The 16,008-nt window shown below is 46.3% G+C and overlaps 1 protein-coding gene across 1 annotated transcript in view; it reads left to right on the top strand.

Annotated features, from left to right (window-relative positions):
* The window catches only part of LOC138493140 (zinc metalloproteinase-disintegrin-like ohanin), a 415,575-nt gene that overhangs the window by 244,871 nt on the left and 154,696 nt on the right, over positions 1-16,008 (top strand). The window contains exon 12 of the mRNA XM_069620331.1: positions 8,395-8,572. Within this exon, the coding sequence (XP_069476432.1) occupies positions 8,395-8,572 (178 nt within the window). The remainder of the gene's footprint in view (positions 1-8,394; positions 8,573-16,008) is intronic.

Here is a 16,008-nt window from a genome sequence, read left to right as displayed (position 1 = left end):
AGTATATATGATCTACAAGTGTATCTTCTGATCATTATGAATAATGAAATCAGTACTGAGCCTAATTTTGTGTATGTGTGTTGATCCCATCCGGTTTTGTGGCCAGTACAAAATTCGACACAAAAGTGCACGTTAGGTTTACTATTATGTAAGTGTCATGAACCGTCGTCTAGGTCCCTTCTGGACCTCCTGGTTATTGACTCGCAGGGGATTGAATGCAGTGATCCTTCCAACATGGCTGCCCGGAACAGAACGCTCCTGTCCAGTCTATACGGTCCACGCTGCTCATCGTACAAGAGAGACACACCCCCGCGGCTCAGCGCATCTCAACGCTACCGCTACCTGTAGTCGGACGTGTTTAGCCGGAGTTCGATCGGGGCTCTTGCTTCTATCCCTATTCCCAGTTCCTTGAATCCCGTCCTGTTCCTTTTCCCTCTCCAAAACTCCTGGAAACCCTTCCGCGCTAGAGTCACGGACCTCTGTGTCTCCGAGCGTACTTATTTTCATCCTGGTATTACCCTGGACCTACGAAGACTCCTGGAAGCTGAACCGATATCCTCACACTGGACGCCGAGGACCAGCGTTCGGGTCTATACAAATCCCGGGCCATGAAGAAGAAGAAAACCCAGAAGGACGCAAGTACACAACAAAGACAGGTGAGAAGGGGAGAGACTTGTGACAGATTGAGACACCTTAAAAACGAAACAGACACAGAGATGGAAGCCGCAGTTCAATATCTCATGTGAGGTATGCAGGAATTAACTACAGAGGTACAGAACCTCAAGGCAGAGAACGCTGCACTAAAACAGCTAGGCCTATTACGTGATTCCGCAACCAAAGAAAGTGTGATATTGGGAGGAATAGTGGACAAGTATGATGGTTCTTCCAAGACCCTCCACGCCTTTCTTGATTCATGTTTAGTTCACTTCACCTTCAAGCCCTACTATTTCTCCACTCCTAGAGCAAAGGTGAGCTTTATGATCTCCCACCTCACTGGAAATGCATTGACTTGGGCAACCCCCCTGGTCAATTCAAGCAATGCCCTCTTGGATGACTATGATGGCTTTGTGAGAGCCCTTAAAGAAATGTTTGATCGTCCAGAACAGGTGTATAGTGCTCAAGAGAGACTACTCGAGTTTCAACAAGAGTCCCAGGATATGCTCCCCTATGTTACTTGTTTCAAACAACTCGTGAAAGAAGCAGATTGGTCTCCAGAAGCCAGCTTTACTTTCTTCCGAAGGGGATTAAACGAAGAAATAAAAGATGAGCTAGCAAGGGTTGCCCGCCCAAGCTCCTTCCAGGCTCTTATGGACTTTCATTGCAAATAGATTTCCGAATCCAAGAAAGAAGAGCAGAAAAAAGGAAATCTAAGGCGACTTTTCAAAAGACCACTATGGAACCTGCTCCTAGAGCAGAGCCTACCGTTCCTCCTACCCCGGACACAGAACCTATGCAACTAGGAGCCTTCCGTGGTCCCATTACCTCTCAAGAAAGGATGCAGCGGATCCATACTGGTCTGTGCATGTATTGCGCCTCCGATAAACATCTAGTGAGAGAATGTCCTAAAGCCTCTCCATGGCGTTCGGGAAACGCCAGCTCCCGATTCTAGATGGAGCACGGTGTCGGGAGAGAGATGTTGGCTCCACATCAATTCCATCCTTGAACTCTCCTGGACGAAATAATCTTGTGGTTCTTCAGGCCCTTCTATCACCTTCCAAGACCGAATCCTACCCCATCCTGGCTTTAATTGACTGTGGATCTATGGGCGTTTTTCTAGATCAAGATTGGGCCACTGCCCACAACATTCCACACGAAAGCCGAGCAACAATGCAACTAGTGGAGGCAATTGATGGGAGACCTCTTTCTTCAGGACCCATTACCCTTCAGACTAAAGAGATTCTACTCTCTATTAATCACCATCAAGAAAGGATCAGATTTTACCTCATTAAATCAGCCCATTATCCGATGGTTCTTGGAATGCTCTGGCTACAAAGGCATAATCCTCACATCAATTGGGCAGCAGGTTCCCTGTTCCTAGGATCCGAATATTGCATGGCTCACTGCTTATCCCAGGATACCTTACCAAAGCCCTCTGAAGACTTCCCAGAGAGCCAACAAGGTCCAGTTACCGTTTCTAACATCATCCAGATTCCCAAGGTCTACCAAGCCTTTTCTGATGTATTTTCGACCGCTATAGTTCAAGCTCTCCCTCCTCACAGGCCAGAGGATTGTGCCATTGATACAGAACCCTCAGCAGTGATTCCTTTCGGCAGAATGTTTATATTATCAGAACCTGAAAAGTAGGCTCTCCGTGAATACCTGAATACTAACCTGGAAAATGGCACTATACGCCCATCCAAATCTCCAGCGGGTGCTTCATTGTTCTTCGTGCCCAAGAAAGACACCAAGGAACTCAGACCATGTTTGGACTACCGTGGGCTAAATCAGTGCACTCTCAAGGACCGTTACCCCTTGCCCCTCATCTCGGATATCCTAGAAGCAGTCAGAGGTGCAGTAATCTTTACAAAATTAGACCTAAGGGGTGCCTACCATCTCATTCGTATAAAGGAAGGTGACGAATGGAAAACAGCCTTTAGAACCCCCTTTGGCCATTTTGAGTACCTGGTAATGCCCTTCGGTCTTGCTAATGCCCCCGCAGTCTTCCAACGTTTCATGGATCGAGTGTTCTCTGATATGTTGTTCATCTTCGTTATAGTATATCTAGATGATATACTGATATATTCAAAGGACCATCGAAAACATGAGGAACAAGTGAAAGCAGTCTTGCAACGTCTATGAGAACATAAGCTCCTGGCCAAGCCTGAGAAGTGTCTTTTTCTTGTTTCAACTGTTCACTATCTCGGTTTTGTCCTTAGCCCTAAAGGGATTGGTATGGATTCTTCAAAGGTAGACTCCATTTTGTCCTGGCCTACTCCTACCACCGTGAAACAGATACAATCCTTCCTAGGACTTGCAAATTTTTATCGTAAATTCATACCAAACTTTTCTGAGATTGTGCACCCTATCGTCTCCTTATTGAAGAAAGACACCCCCTTCTTGTGGACCACAGCCCAAGACGCGGCCTTTCACCGCCTGAAGTTGGAGTTTACACAAGCCCCCATCCTAGCCCAACCTGACATAGAGCGACCCTTTCTTGTTGAAACTAATGCTTCCAACTACGCCATTGGTGCCGTCCTAAAACAAGAATTGGACGACAACTTAGAGCACCCTATTGCCTATCTTTCTCGCACTCTAACACCCAGTGAAACCCATTACTCTGTTCTGGAAAAGGAATTGCTTGCCATTCGTCAAGCCTTTACTGATTGGCGCCATCTTCTCCTGGGAGTCAAACACCCAGTGCAGGTCTGAACGATCATCGAAATCTTCAAGTCCTATAATCCCTTGAATGCAGAAACAGTCATCAAGCCCGTTGGGCCTTCTTTTTTGCTCAATATCAGTTTCAAATCCATCACGTTCCTGGAACACATAACATAATTGCTGATGCCCTATCCAGATGTCCTGACTACGAAATAACTGAGTATCGGACCTTTCCAAGGATGTTTCCCCCCACAATCTTTGTGGCCCAAGCTTTCACCCTCCTGGAAAACATCCAAGGTCAAACTCGGACATCTGGAAGGAGCACAAGAGAAATAACAGATGGAATCTCACAACAAAGGATGGGTATCTATTTAAGGACAATCGCTTAGTCATCCCAACTCCTGGGCTGAGAAAAAGGATCACAAGTCTCTTTCATGATACCTTACATTCAGGACATCGTGGAATTACCAACACTCTCCATCTAGTACAAAGACAGTTTTGGTGGCCGAAGATGAAGGATGACATTAGGATCCATGTCCAAACTTGCACAGTTTGCAATCAGAACAAACACGATAATAGGAAGCCGGCCGGACTCCTACTCCAACCAGCAATACCAACAAGACCCTGGGAAATCATCGCCACTGATTTTATCGTGGAATTACCAAGCTCTAGAGGCTACACGACAATCATGGTTACCATTGATTTGTTTACTCACATGGCTTATTTTAACCCTTATCCAAACTGCCGTCCTCATCTGAACTTGCCGGAATCTTTCTGGAACATATATTCCGACTTCATGGGCTACCTTCCAAGATCATTTCAGACCGAGGACCCAGTACATATCACAGTTTTGGAAGCAAGCGTGTCGTATTTTGGGAATCCAACGTGCCTTATCATCTGGCTACCATCCACAAACCAATGGAGCCACTGAGCGTGTGAACCAGACTCTCGAACAATACCTTTGTTGCTTTGCCACGAAGTTCAAGACGATTGGTCACTCCTAATTCCTATGGCCGAATTCGCTTATAACAATTCAGATCATTCAGCTATCAAGACCTGTCCCTTCTTCTGTAGTCATGGATTTCATCCATCGGTGCTACCTTCCGTACTCCCTCACCCTACCCCAGTGCCTGCAGTAGACTCCTGGATCGGAGACCTCATCACAGTACACAAGGAGGTTAAGGAGTATCTAGAAAGGGCCCGAAAAGATGTCAAACATTATGCTGACTCCAAAAGAAGACCTGGACCTTCATAATCAGTAGGAGATAAGGTTTGGTTATCTTCAAAGCTTCTTCCTCCACATCTGCGCCCTAATAAACTGGCTCCCAGATATTATGGTCCTTTATCTATACAGTAGATCATCAACCCCGTAGCCTTTCGACTTCGATTGCCTGAGTCCTGGAACACTTCTCTGTTAAAACCATACATTCAGTCGTCCCGAACGGCTCCTAGATCCACCCCTGTTATCGTACATGATCAACTGGAGTACGAGGTTTCAAGGATTTGTGACTCAAGATATCGACGTGGTCAACTACAATATCTGGTTGAGTGGAAAGGTTACCCATCCAATGAGCGTATCTGGGAACCCGTGTCAAACATGAATGCTCCCAGACTGGTTCGACGATTTCATTTGATCCATCCGGGCAAACCCGGAGGAGCTGGGTTTCAGAGGAGGCATGCTGTCATGAACCGTCGTCTACGTCCCTTCTGGACTTCCTGGTCCCTGATTCACAGGGGATTGAATGCAGTGATCCTTCCAACATGGCCGCCCGGAACAGAACGCTCCTGGCCAGTCTATATGTTCCACGCTGCTCATCGTACAAGAGAGACACGCCCCCGCAGCTCAGCGCGTCTCAACGCTACCGCTACCTGTAGTCGGACATGTTTAGCCGGAGTTTGATCAGGGTTCTCGCTTCTATCCCTATTCCCAGTTCCTTGAATCCCGTCCTGTTCCTTTTTCCTCTCCATTACTCCTGGAAACCCTTCCGCGCTAGAGTCATGAACCTCCGTGTCTCCGAGCGTACTTATTTACATCCTGGTATTACCCTGGACTTTCGAAGACTCCTGGAAGCTGAACATATATCCTCACACTGGACGCCGAGGACCAGCGTTCGGGTCTATACAAATCCCGGGCCGTGAAGAAGAAGAAAACCCAGAAGGTCGCAAGTACACAACAAAGACAGGTGAGAAGGGTAGAGACTTGTGACAGTAAGCTAGCCAGTGCCGTCTTCACACATCTTCTCAGCTTCATGAAAGGTGTATGCCACAATGTGAGGGAACCAGAATGCAAAGGCCCTCTCCACAGTCGTTGGTAAGGGAGGGAACCAAAAGGTTCCTTAGGAATCTTAGGTTTAGGCTGCAGATGTCTTGTGTGGCAGTAGTGTGGGGTGTATTTCTTGAAGCTAACCGGGACATGTTTCAATTATTGTATCTGTAATAGATCATTGAGTTTAACTCAGTGTGTGACTGAGCAATGTATACAGGTTTCCTCGGATGTATTTGATGTGGGCTCTTCTCCATCTGCACAGTACTTGAGATGCTGAAGTCTTGTCACAAGCTGTACCAAGTTAGAGTGAATTACAGAAATTGAGGTTCACAGAAATTCAGATCTGGATCTGGATTTCTTCTGGAGTGTCCCTTTAATAAAGTGCATAGGGCTTGTCAAATACAGTCCCGATCAAGTGTTAACCTTTACTTCCATTGGTGAGGTATATTGGCGATACTACATCCACAGTTTTCTGCCTTTTCGTGCAAGGGTGGTCAGCTGGGAATGTTGCTGTTTCCATGTTCCCTTTTGAGTTTGATCACTCTGTATTCTTTAGGGAGTGTATTTATTATAATGGGGCCCATCTCCAGAATTCAGTGCACACAATAGTAGAGACCGGCTGGTCCTCCATTTTATTTTGTCTGGATTTGACATTGTAAATGGTATATAAGATGATCTTCTGTAATTGACATAAATATGGTAACTCTCACCCACTTCACTGTAAAGGTGCCACACTGTGTCCATGTACGTATTCGGAAGCATTGGCAAAGGCAAAGGCCTCGGAAAGGCATTTACCAGGCACTCATCTTATAATATTACCTGACCATGAGATGTGAACAGTTGGCAAATGCTCTGAGAAGCTGATTATATGATGGCAGTGACTGGCAAGACCTTTATAATGCCTAACAAAATAGTAAACAGTGTTGGCTTCAGAAATACTATGTACTATATACAGTGCCATCTAAGCCAAGCGCTTGGTGATACAGAGTGACGGAACTTGCTCTAAGAGATCACAGGCGGATGTGTATTGAACGCAGATCGGGGTGTAGTGAGTGGGCGAAACCCCAAACAAGTCCAACAGCCTGTGTCCCCCATCGCACCCCATCTCCCTTCTATCTGTTCTCCTATGTCAAGGGTTTTGTCTTCTTAGGTTGTGCTAAAACACCACCTTACAGACAGAACTGAAAACTGAGGGCAGTGCACCTCCACGAAGGGCCAACAACTTACCAAGTCTGGTTTTTACGGCACACACTTTTTTGGTTTTATGGTGACCATTGATTTCCTTTTGATAGGAGAGGTCCATGCCACATTAGTGGCTGTTCCGACAGCATGGCAATGCCACTAACTGTCTTTAGAAGAATTGGATCTATGTGATCACTGCGCCGCCCGTAATTCCGCTGACGAAAATTTCGACTGCAATTACGGCACGGTGCAGTGATCAGATGAATCACTTCTGCCTGCCTACCCCGACCTGCAATCCCTAAAACCACAACCTCCCGACCCCCACCACTTACATTTACTGCGGGGCACTCCTGTGTGTGCCGCTGGCATTCTTGTAGCCCTGCAGCATCAGTTCCTCCCACTTACGTGGGGCGGTGCTGACGCTACAGGGTCCTTTTTTTCAATTTTACCCCTGCAACACCTGGCCCTGTTACTGAGCCCAAGTATAGTGTGGGGTACGCCTGCAACCCCTGCTCTACTTGGCACGCAGTAATGAGGGTCGAGATTTTTGTACCGGGCTCCGGCGCAGTGTATTATGGTACAATTCTGAAGAATTCAGCGGACACAGACAATGATGTTAGGCCAAACGAGAACATAAGGCTACACTTCACCTCACCCATCGGACGACCCGCCCCGGCATTCACCATTCTGAGCACAGAAAGCATCTTGCCAGGAAATATTCTTATATTGAAAAAAAAAATGGTACCCAATTTTCTGAAAACGGCTGCAATATGGCATCTGTTGTGATGACTCCAGAGAACGAACTGAATGATGAATTGCATGAAGCTGAACTTTTAGCGCAACTGCGTTCTCCCTTTCGCGACTCGTTGTGTCACATAGTACAGAATAATCTCTCTATTACTGGAAACAACTGCCCACCCTTGTTTGAAGCCAATGCCACCATCCAGGCTGCAACATATTGGCCCTCATTAGGACTCCGGCGGAAAACCATGGTGCTGTTAGCACCATGGCCGATGCCGGAGTCCGCCATGGCGGAATGGGGAATTACCACCCCATTCCAAGGTTGGCAGGGCGGTAATTCCCCATGCCACCATGGCCCTTCCCCATTCCCATTTTTGCCCCATAGGGCATAATGGGAATGGGGAAGGCGGCAAGTACGATACCGCAAGTTGTGGTACCGTACTTACCTCGCGAGTCCCTTTGCGGGCCCCTACTTTAATGGCTGGTCTACAACAGCCGTTAAGGTCGGGTCCCGTAAAGGGACCTCGTAGTAAGGCGTTAAGGGTTTAACGGCGCCGACACCTTTTACGGCGCCGTTAACCCCTTAACGGCAGGGTCCTAATGAGGGCCATTCTCTTGTAAATGGGAAACCCATTAATACTATTTCTGAATGATTAGAGGGCTAGCTTGGGCATAGAATGATACAGGTGCCATGGGTGTAATGCCACACACTATTGGTGCCAACCTGGAACTTCTTTGCACATCTAGGGCTTTGGGGCAGAAGAACATACCACAGTACATGTTCCTACTGTATTCATTACCTTTTTCCAACAATTATCATTTGTCACAGAGAATTGTTTCGTGTGGAAACCTGTTATCCAAAGTCTCTGCTATCTTTCCAACACCAGTACTGACGCCCCAAGGGAATTCAGCGACTGCAGCCTTCAGAATCTGAAGACTTTCCTTTCCAGCCCATTGGCAAAGTGCATGTCGAACAAGCCTTCCCGAACGAAGGTGATGCCGAAAGCGCTGTGTGGGAACAACTTCGTTGAAGTTGGAGAGGAATGTGACTGCGGAACCGAACAGGTATTCAGTTGGGTTGTATGTGTTCAGCTTTGATAATCAAGCATGATGCACAGAACCAGACCACTGACATGTAGGTCAACAGACAGATACCTCGTAAAGGAAGATAGGGCTGCGGAATGAGAAACGTATACATAATGTGACTAACTATGGGCCTCATTACACGGAAGGCGGTAATCCAGGGTGCTATTAGCACCCTGGGCCATGCCGGTAAATTACTGGCACCGCCTTGGTGGAAAGGGGAATTACCACCCTATTCCAAGGTTGGCGGGGCGGTAATTCCCCCTTCCACCATTGCCCTTCCCCATTCCCATTTTTGCCCCATAGGGCATAATGGGAATGGGGAAGGAGCTAATTACGGCACCGCAATTTTGCGGTGCCGTAATTAGCACCAAGGTCCCTTAGCGGGTTGGTTTTTAACGCCTGCATAAAGCAGGCGTTAAAGCACCAACCCGCTAAGGAACCTCGTAGTAAGGCGGTAATGGTTAACGGTCACCGTTACCATTAATGGTGGCCGTTAACCATTACCGCCTTCCGTGTAATGAGGCCCTATGTCTAAGTGCTACTGGGCTTACAGCAGCTATGGCCCTCATTACAACCTTGGCGGAGGACCATGGTGCTATTAGCACCATGGTCCATGCCGCTAAGGTTGCAATTCCGCCATGGTGGTTGGCGGACTTACCGCCCCATTCCGACCTTGGCGGGGCGGTAAGTCCCCAATCCCCATTTACCCTTCCCCATTCCCATTTTTGCCCCATAGGGCATAATGGGAGTGGGGAAGGCGTTAATTACGCCACCGTAAATTACGGTGGCGTAATTAACTCCATGGTCCCTTAGCGCCATGGATTTTAACACCTGCTAAAAGCAGGTGTTAAAAGCTCCATGGCGCTAAGGGACCTCGTACTCAGGCGGTAAGGGTCGGCGCTGTTTACGCTGCCGTAAACCCCTTACCGCCTGGGTCGTAATGAGGCCCTATGTCTTTTATGTATGTATGTCTTTATGTATTTATTTATTTATTTCATTTGTTATACACCCAAACACTGGGGTATCACGGTGTAGGTTACAGAATGCTTAGGTATCTGGTTACAGGGAAAACAGTCATACAGTAGACAATGAAAATAAGGTATAGTTGCAAGAGAGATTCTCTGGTTACAGGTGAGAATACACATTTTACATGCATAGATTATTCTTATTTACATTAACAGTGGGGTACAGTCAAGTTACAGTAGCTAGTATTTGTTGAAGAGCCAAGTTTTTTGTAGTTTCTTGAATTTCTGGTCGGAGTGTTCGTTGTTGAGAAACCAATTGTGTCACTTGTCAAGCAAACTCTGTGGGGCCGGAAACGTATCAGACATTGACAATGGCGCCAGCCATTGGGCAAATGCTACAGGAGGATTGGGATTCAAGGCAGAGCAAACCCATTTGCCACCGTGTGTATGTTCAGGTTTCAAAATGATGTCCTTTAGACTAAGAAACGAACCTAAGTTGATCCATGTTTCAGCGAGGCTCAAAAAAGTGGCCAAGCTGTCATCTACTTCACAAACTTGCCAGATATCTGTGACATTATTTACACAGCCCTCTGGTAAAGGCATTTGCCAACATGATTGTTCGAATATGTTATTATGTTGTTATGAAATATGTTGTCGAGAATTATCTCACAAAGATTAGCTTGCATCTTTAGTAAGTCTAAACATGTGTTTCGTTTTTAAAATGTCTAAAGCGGAGCCCTTCCCTGAAGAAGAGAGGGGTCGGTTCGAAATTGTGAAATGTCTATAAGGGATACAAAATAAAACCTTAGAGAGCGAAATGTCAGAATAAAAATGCATTTGAAATAAAAACAAACTTATACAAAAAGAAGTACATGAAAACGTACACCTCTTCCAATAAACACCAAGAAAAAATAAAAACAAAAATGCCTCACAAAGAAATCAGTGCCTGGTAATCTTTAAGCATCAGTAAAAGTTCCACAGGAGAGGAGATGTCACAGGGAGTGGTTGATTAGCCAAGCCTCTGAGTGTTAAGATCTGTGAGCTCCTGTTCCTTCAAGAGCCTACACCTTAAGGACAAATATAGCCGGTCATATAGGACAACGCCTTTAAACCCCCTTAAGTGCCAAGGACGAGTATTCTCGTCCTTTTTGCATAGACTTGCATAATAGCCTGGCACAACAGTTGCAGTGATAAACGGCCTCCATAAACGAAGGCACCGTAAACCTATGCATGTCATACTTACAACTTCCAAAGCTCTTGGAATGGGTTGTCCTTCAGCAAAACGCATGTTCAATAAAGGACACAGTGACCTGGAGGATGGCTTCCAATTGAAGGCTAGCAGACAGATCATCTGGTCACAAATCAATGTCCTGATTAAGCCACAAGTTGTGGGCCTGAAATATAAGCATAGAGTGTTCAATGGGATCTCATACTCCACGCATAAGGGGCCTTACTTCAAATGTAGAGAATTTACTGGGGTTGAATAATGAAGAAATCTAATCTGGCAGAAGAACTGATTGTACTATTTTGCAGCCGCAGCAGAGCACCAGCCGTACGTCCCTCTATGCCCGCCATCTAAGTAGCAACAGAGCATGATGTAGCTTGGCACACAATCACCAGGAACTCCTTTCGGAGACCCCCTTGCTTTGTGACTGTTTCTCACCCCAGCCCCATTATTCTGACCCACCTTTGCATCTGAAAACCAGGAGTAGGTCCTCTCTGTTGTAACTCCCAGATACCAAATGCTCTTAAAGCATTTTAGTTTCTTGTCCTCTGCTGAGGCTGATCCCACACCCTCTACTACTGTGCCTAATTACATTACACGTCATTTTTCAGGATTAACTGTCAGGTCTCTATTGGCCATTGTCAAGTTGAGTGCATAGATAGAACATCAGCCAGATTCATGTCTCCTGTACTTTCTTCACCTCTTTGTGTTTTCTTACCGCTCTATCTTGCTGTTTCACTCCTTCCTCCTGTTCTCTCACCCATTCTACTGCTCTTTATACACCTCTTCTGGTACTCTCAGCTTGTTCACTTGTCTAGCACCATGTTCTCCTTTTCTATCACTCCCTACTTCTGTCATTTTCCCACCACCTGATGTGTTTCCCTTTGTCATCACCTTTCCCTATATCTGCTGTTACCAACCTCCTCCTCCTACTCCTTTTGTCAACTCCTTTAGCCTTTTGAGCCACTTTCAACTCCTCACTTCCAAACAATTCCTCTAGCCTCCTGCAAACGAGTGTTCTCCTCCCTGCTCCTCTTTTCTCCAACATGCTGTTTAACAACATGCTATTTAACTACGCCACACAATTGTTTTCTATGTGTAATTTATTTCTGTGACCTAAGCTGTGAATTTCCTTGTAACCTCTGCGCCCTGATACCTTCGTGTCTGGTGCGCAATACAAATAATTAAACAAACAAACAAGCAAACTCTCCAAACTCCCACATGGCTCTCATAAGCCCTGTACTCTACAGAGGGCCCGTGTTCTACCGCAGGGGATCAACCAAAATGATATGATAATATATGCATTTGTAATGCGCATATTCACAAGTGTTTCAAGGCGCAAATGTATTCTGCCAATGTGCGTGTGACTTTGTAGGCTGCACTGGGACTTTTGTTTGCCTGGATGAGCAATTTCCTTGCCAGGTCAGTGGCCACATTTGCGCTGGTGCTTGATCGGAAGTCCAAACCTTTTCTGAAGGCTAATCAACAGCTTTGACCTGCATAGCACATGTGCATGTGGGAAGGCTACCACTGAGACTACAATGCGTCTTCTGATCTTCCTTGTTCTGTTCCCCCAGTGAAAACCTTTGGTATGAATGCATTGCTCAAAGCACAGAAGTGCTCTCCCTCGTGGCTCTCATGGTTTGCTGCACTGCGGAGCTGCAGGTCTGATGCTGATGGCAACCTGCTGGGAAGAGACCCAATTCTAACGTGCTCCCCAGGGACTTTGTCTCTACTCTCAGACCCTGAGATGTGCAGAGAGAATCCATGGTAGTGGCTACTTTTGTGGAGGTAGGCTCTTTCAGGGGCCAAGTGATTTTGTGTTGCAGGCTGTCGTAGGTCCCTGCCACTGCATGAATGAAGGATGGGGTGAAAAAGAGGGTACCCCCCAATGCCACCTCTGGTCCTGCATCACTAAGTGTTTGGGGGCATCTGACCACCACGGTCACCGCAGTCTTATCCTTCAAAGCCAGGTGGTTACTTCATCACATAACTACCACTTTTTTTGCAAGTCCTCATCTCCTGGGGTTTTAACAGTTGGTTTGACGATGGATATTTTGGGCATTAAGACTACACACTTAAAGTTATGGGCCCACGTGCAGCTCATTCTAGTATTCGTCGACCAGCAGTCACCGTTTCATTAGGTTGTTTGAGAGTGGTGCAGTTTCTCAGGTTGCTTTGGAATGTTGTCATTCCTGAAACTACCTTTCAAACTGAGGTAGATTCTTCCCAATGATGACTTCTTCGGGGAACCAGGTCACGAGATCTACATCAGCATTAAAGTCGGTCCTTAGGGTGTACATTCTGGTCTCCACGCATGCAGGTTATTGGCTCTATTTTCCCGGGGAGCAGCTTTGTATACACTAGGTGAGCTCATACTGCCCCATGATGGATCCCTGAATCCAAGAGGGCTTGAACTCTCTGGCCTTCTACCTCCAGAGAAACATAGAACTTTCCATCGTATCCTTGAAACAGTATGCTCTCTCGCCTAAATTTGCTGACTTTTCACAACATTCTGGGGTGAGCCGTCATTCTTATGCTTCCTCCTTGCCCTGTAATGCTGGGACATAGTCGCTAGTATCGGGTTGTTCTGCAGAAACACGGGTAGGACATGTTTGGATAACCTGTCCCACATTCCCACAGATCTTGAACTTTTTTGTTGATTGGTTGAATTTGGGGCATTCTTCTTTTCTGTCAGATGGACTAAAATAATCTGGAGTGTGTTCGTTTTCACTGACATGATAGGGGTCTCCCCCAGAAAGTGAGTTTTGCTTCTGAGATCTCATCAGTTGGAATATGTTAGTGGTTTAAGTGATTTCCTGAACACAATGTTTTGTTCTCTTGGTTTACATCATTTAGCCTACTGGTGTGGATAGCCATTTATTTCTATTGCTACTTCCAAGGAGGTCTGCATAAGTGGTCGCGTTGGCTACTTCAAACTGGCTGATAAGGAGTCTACAAATTGCTCCTGGCCCAGCTTCTCTGTTACATCCTTGATGGCAGCCCTCCAGGCCATAACAGGTTTAGTAGCTCATCTGTCAGACTATTTCATGGGGCAACAGTGTAAGGTCTCATAGTTGTTGTGGGTAACATTCCTTGCGAAACCCGTCACTCTGGTTAAGTCCCTGGATAGTGGTTTTGAGATCCCCTTAGGAGGGGTGCAATGCAATGCACCCACATTTCTTTGCCCCTCTAGGCTGCCTCTGTGATTCATTCAAAGAGGTGGGGGAATCCCTCTGGGTTTTCACCTGGCACACTCTTCTGTGGCAGGGTTTACAGAGATACTGGTAAATAGCTTTTTTTTAGGACTTTTACCTGTTCCCTCACAAGTCTGTCCAGGATATTATCTACAGAGGATTCTGTCATTATTCTGGCTTTTGTAATTGGGGTGAGGAGAATCAGTTTGTGGAATAGTCAGGCTAGATCCCTTCCTGGTATCCCGGTAAAAGAATGCAAATAGAAAGATCTCCTCTAGGTTTCACCAAAACATACCGAAATAATGTTTCAGGATTTCAGTAGTATCCATTGTTTGGGGCTGTTATCAGGCAATACTTGGCGGGTTTCTTTCACTACCTTCATGGGGTGGTTAAGTGTCCACAGCATTTTATGGACAAAGGTTCGAAAGCTGATGTATTTTCATCCTCCATTCTCTGTTTAAGTTCTTGTTCCAGGGTCCATCTGCTGCCAATGGCAATATCTGGGTGACAATGGAAATGGGGCTAGATGTCCCCAAGCTTAGGCCTCAAGGTCTTCCGCTAGTATTTGGCAGATTGGCTGTGTTGGAGTAAGGTATTTCTTGCCCTGATCTATGGAAGTTCTCACTAATTACCAACTGAAACTCTGGTTACTCTCCTCAATCTTCTACAACAATCCTGTTCCTCTGAAATCCTCCTCCATTCCCCTATGCTCTCCAGTTCCTGTACTGTCCCTTTCTCTGGGCTCCCATTGCCTCCTCCTATGCTCATATATGCACAGTGGTCTGTACGCCATTCCATCCACCCCACTGCTCCACAAGGTATTTGTATATCTTTGGTGTCTTCTCGTTTTGCCTCATCCTTCTGAGACACTTGTCTCTAGCAACTACACCACCTCCCGGGTTGTCACCTCCTCTAGATGTTATATCTTCCCCATCTCCAGGTATTTATTTTCTTACATCACTCTTTACCCCATTCTTGCTCTACCTCCATCCCTTCTTTTTTCTTTCTCTGCCTCCTCCTGTTTTCCCACCAACATCGCATGTTGCGTCACCACCTTCTCCTGCCCTATTCTCTTCTACTCACATCAACTCACCATTCCTTGCTATTTTACTTACTATTCCAGTTTCCCCACTCCCTCTTTCTATTCTCTCACCTCAACCTCCTCTTGTTTCACCGCCTCAACCTGATACTTCCTCTCCTCTCTCCATTTGCTCCTCTCCCCGTTTGTCCTCACCTCCGCCTTTCTGTGCTGTTCTTAACCTCCTCATGCTACTACGTTAGTCCTCTGATCCTGCCACTCCAATTGTCCTCTTCTCCTCCTCCCGAACCACCTTCTCCACCCCTCTCACCTGGAGAGCACTCCTCATTTCCAAATATAGGCTTTCCAAACTCCCACACTATTCTGATCAGCCCTCTCCTCTGTATGGAGGTCTACCTCAACCTCAATGGACTGCCTTCCAAACACTCTACTCAGGTTACTGTGATTATGTCAACTCTCATTGGACGAGCTTGTTTGACTTCATGTGAGATTCCCTTGCTGCTTCGAGCGGCTCTGCCGGTCCTGAATCAATGGGCCGACCATTTAGGTAGACCGGCTCCCAAATTGGATATGTATAGCACAGAGGCCTGAAGGAGGGTTGCCTCTGTGACCACAAGAGTTATGCTGCTCTCCCCTGCCCTATTGGTGCAGCAAACACCTTTGGGTTTTATACAGGGCTCAATCCATAGAAGTCTGCTGTAAATGTTCTCTGCTCTCGCTCATTGCTCAGAAGGTTCACCACACCATGAAGCTGCACGTCTGATTCCACCAGCAATCTGGTGGGAGGACACCTGCTTGCAACTTGCGTCTCTAAGGTGTTTGGCTCTACGCTCCGGCCCTAATAAGGGGCGGCAGAATACATAGAAGGTGCTAGGCCACCGCCTAGATGCCTTTGGGCCATAGTTTGCGCTTTATACATTTTATAATAATAATAATAATAATAATAATAATAATAATAATAATAGTTTCAGGGAACTATGTTCTCTTAA

The sequence above is a fragment of the Ambystoma mexicanum genome, chromosome 10 (genome assembly GCF_040938575.1).
Source record: "Ambystoma mexicanum isolate Mex_15411 chromosome 10, UKY_AmexF1_1, whole genome shotgun sequence".
NCBI lineage: Eukaryota > Metazoa > Chordata > Amphibia > Caudata > Ambystomatidae > Ambystoma > Ambystoma mexicanum.
Note: the sequence above shows the minus strand (reverse complement) of the source record. Positions and strands in the feature narration are given on the sequence as shown.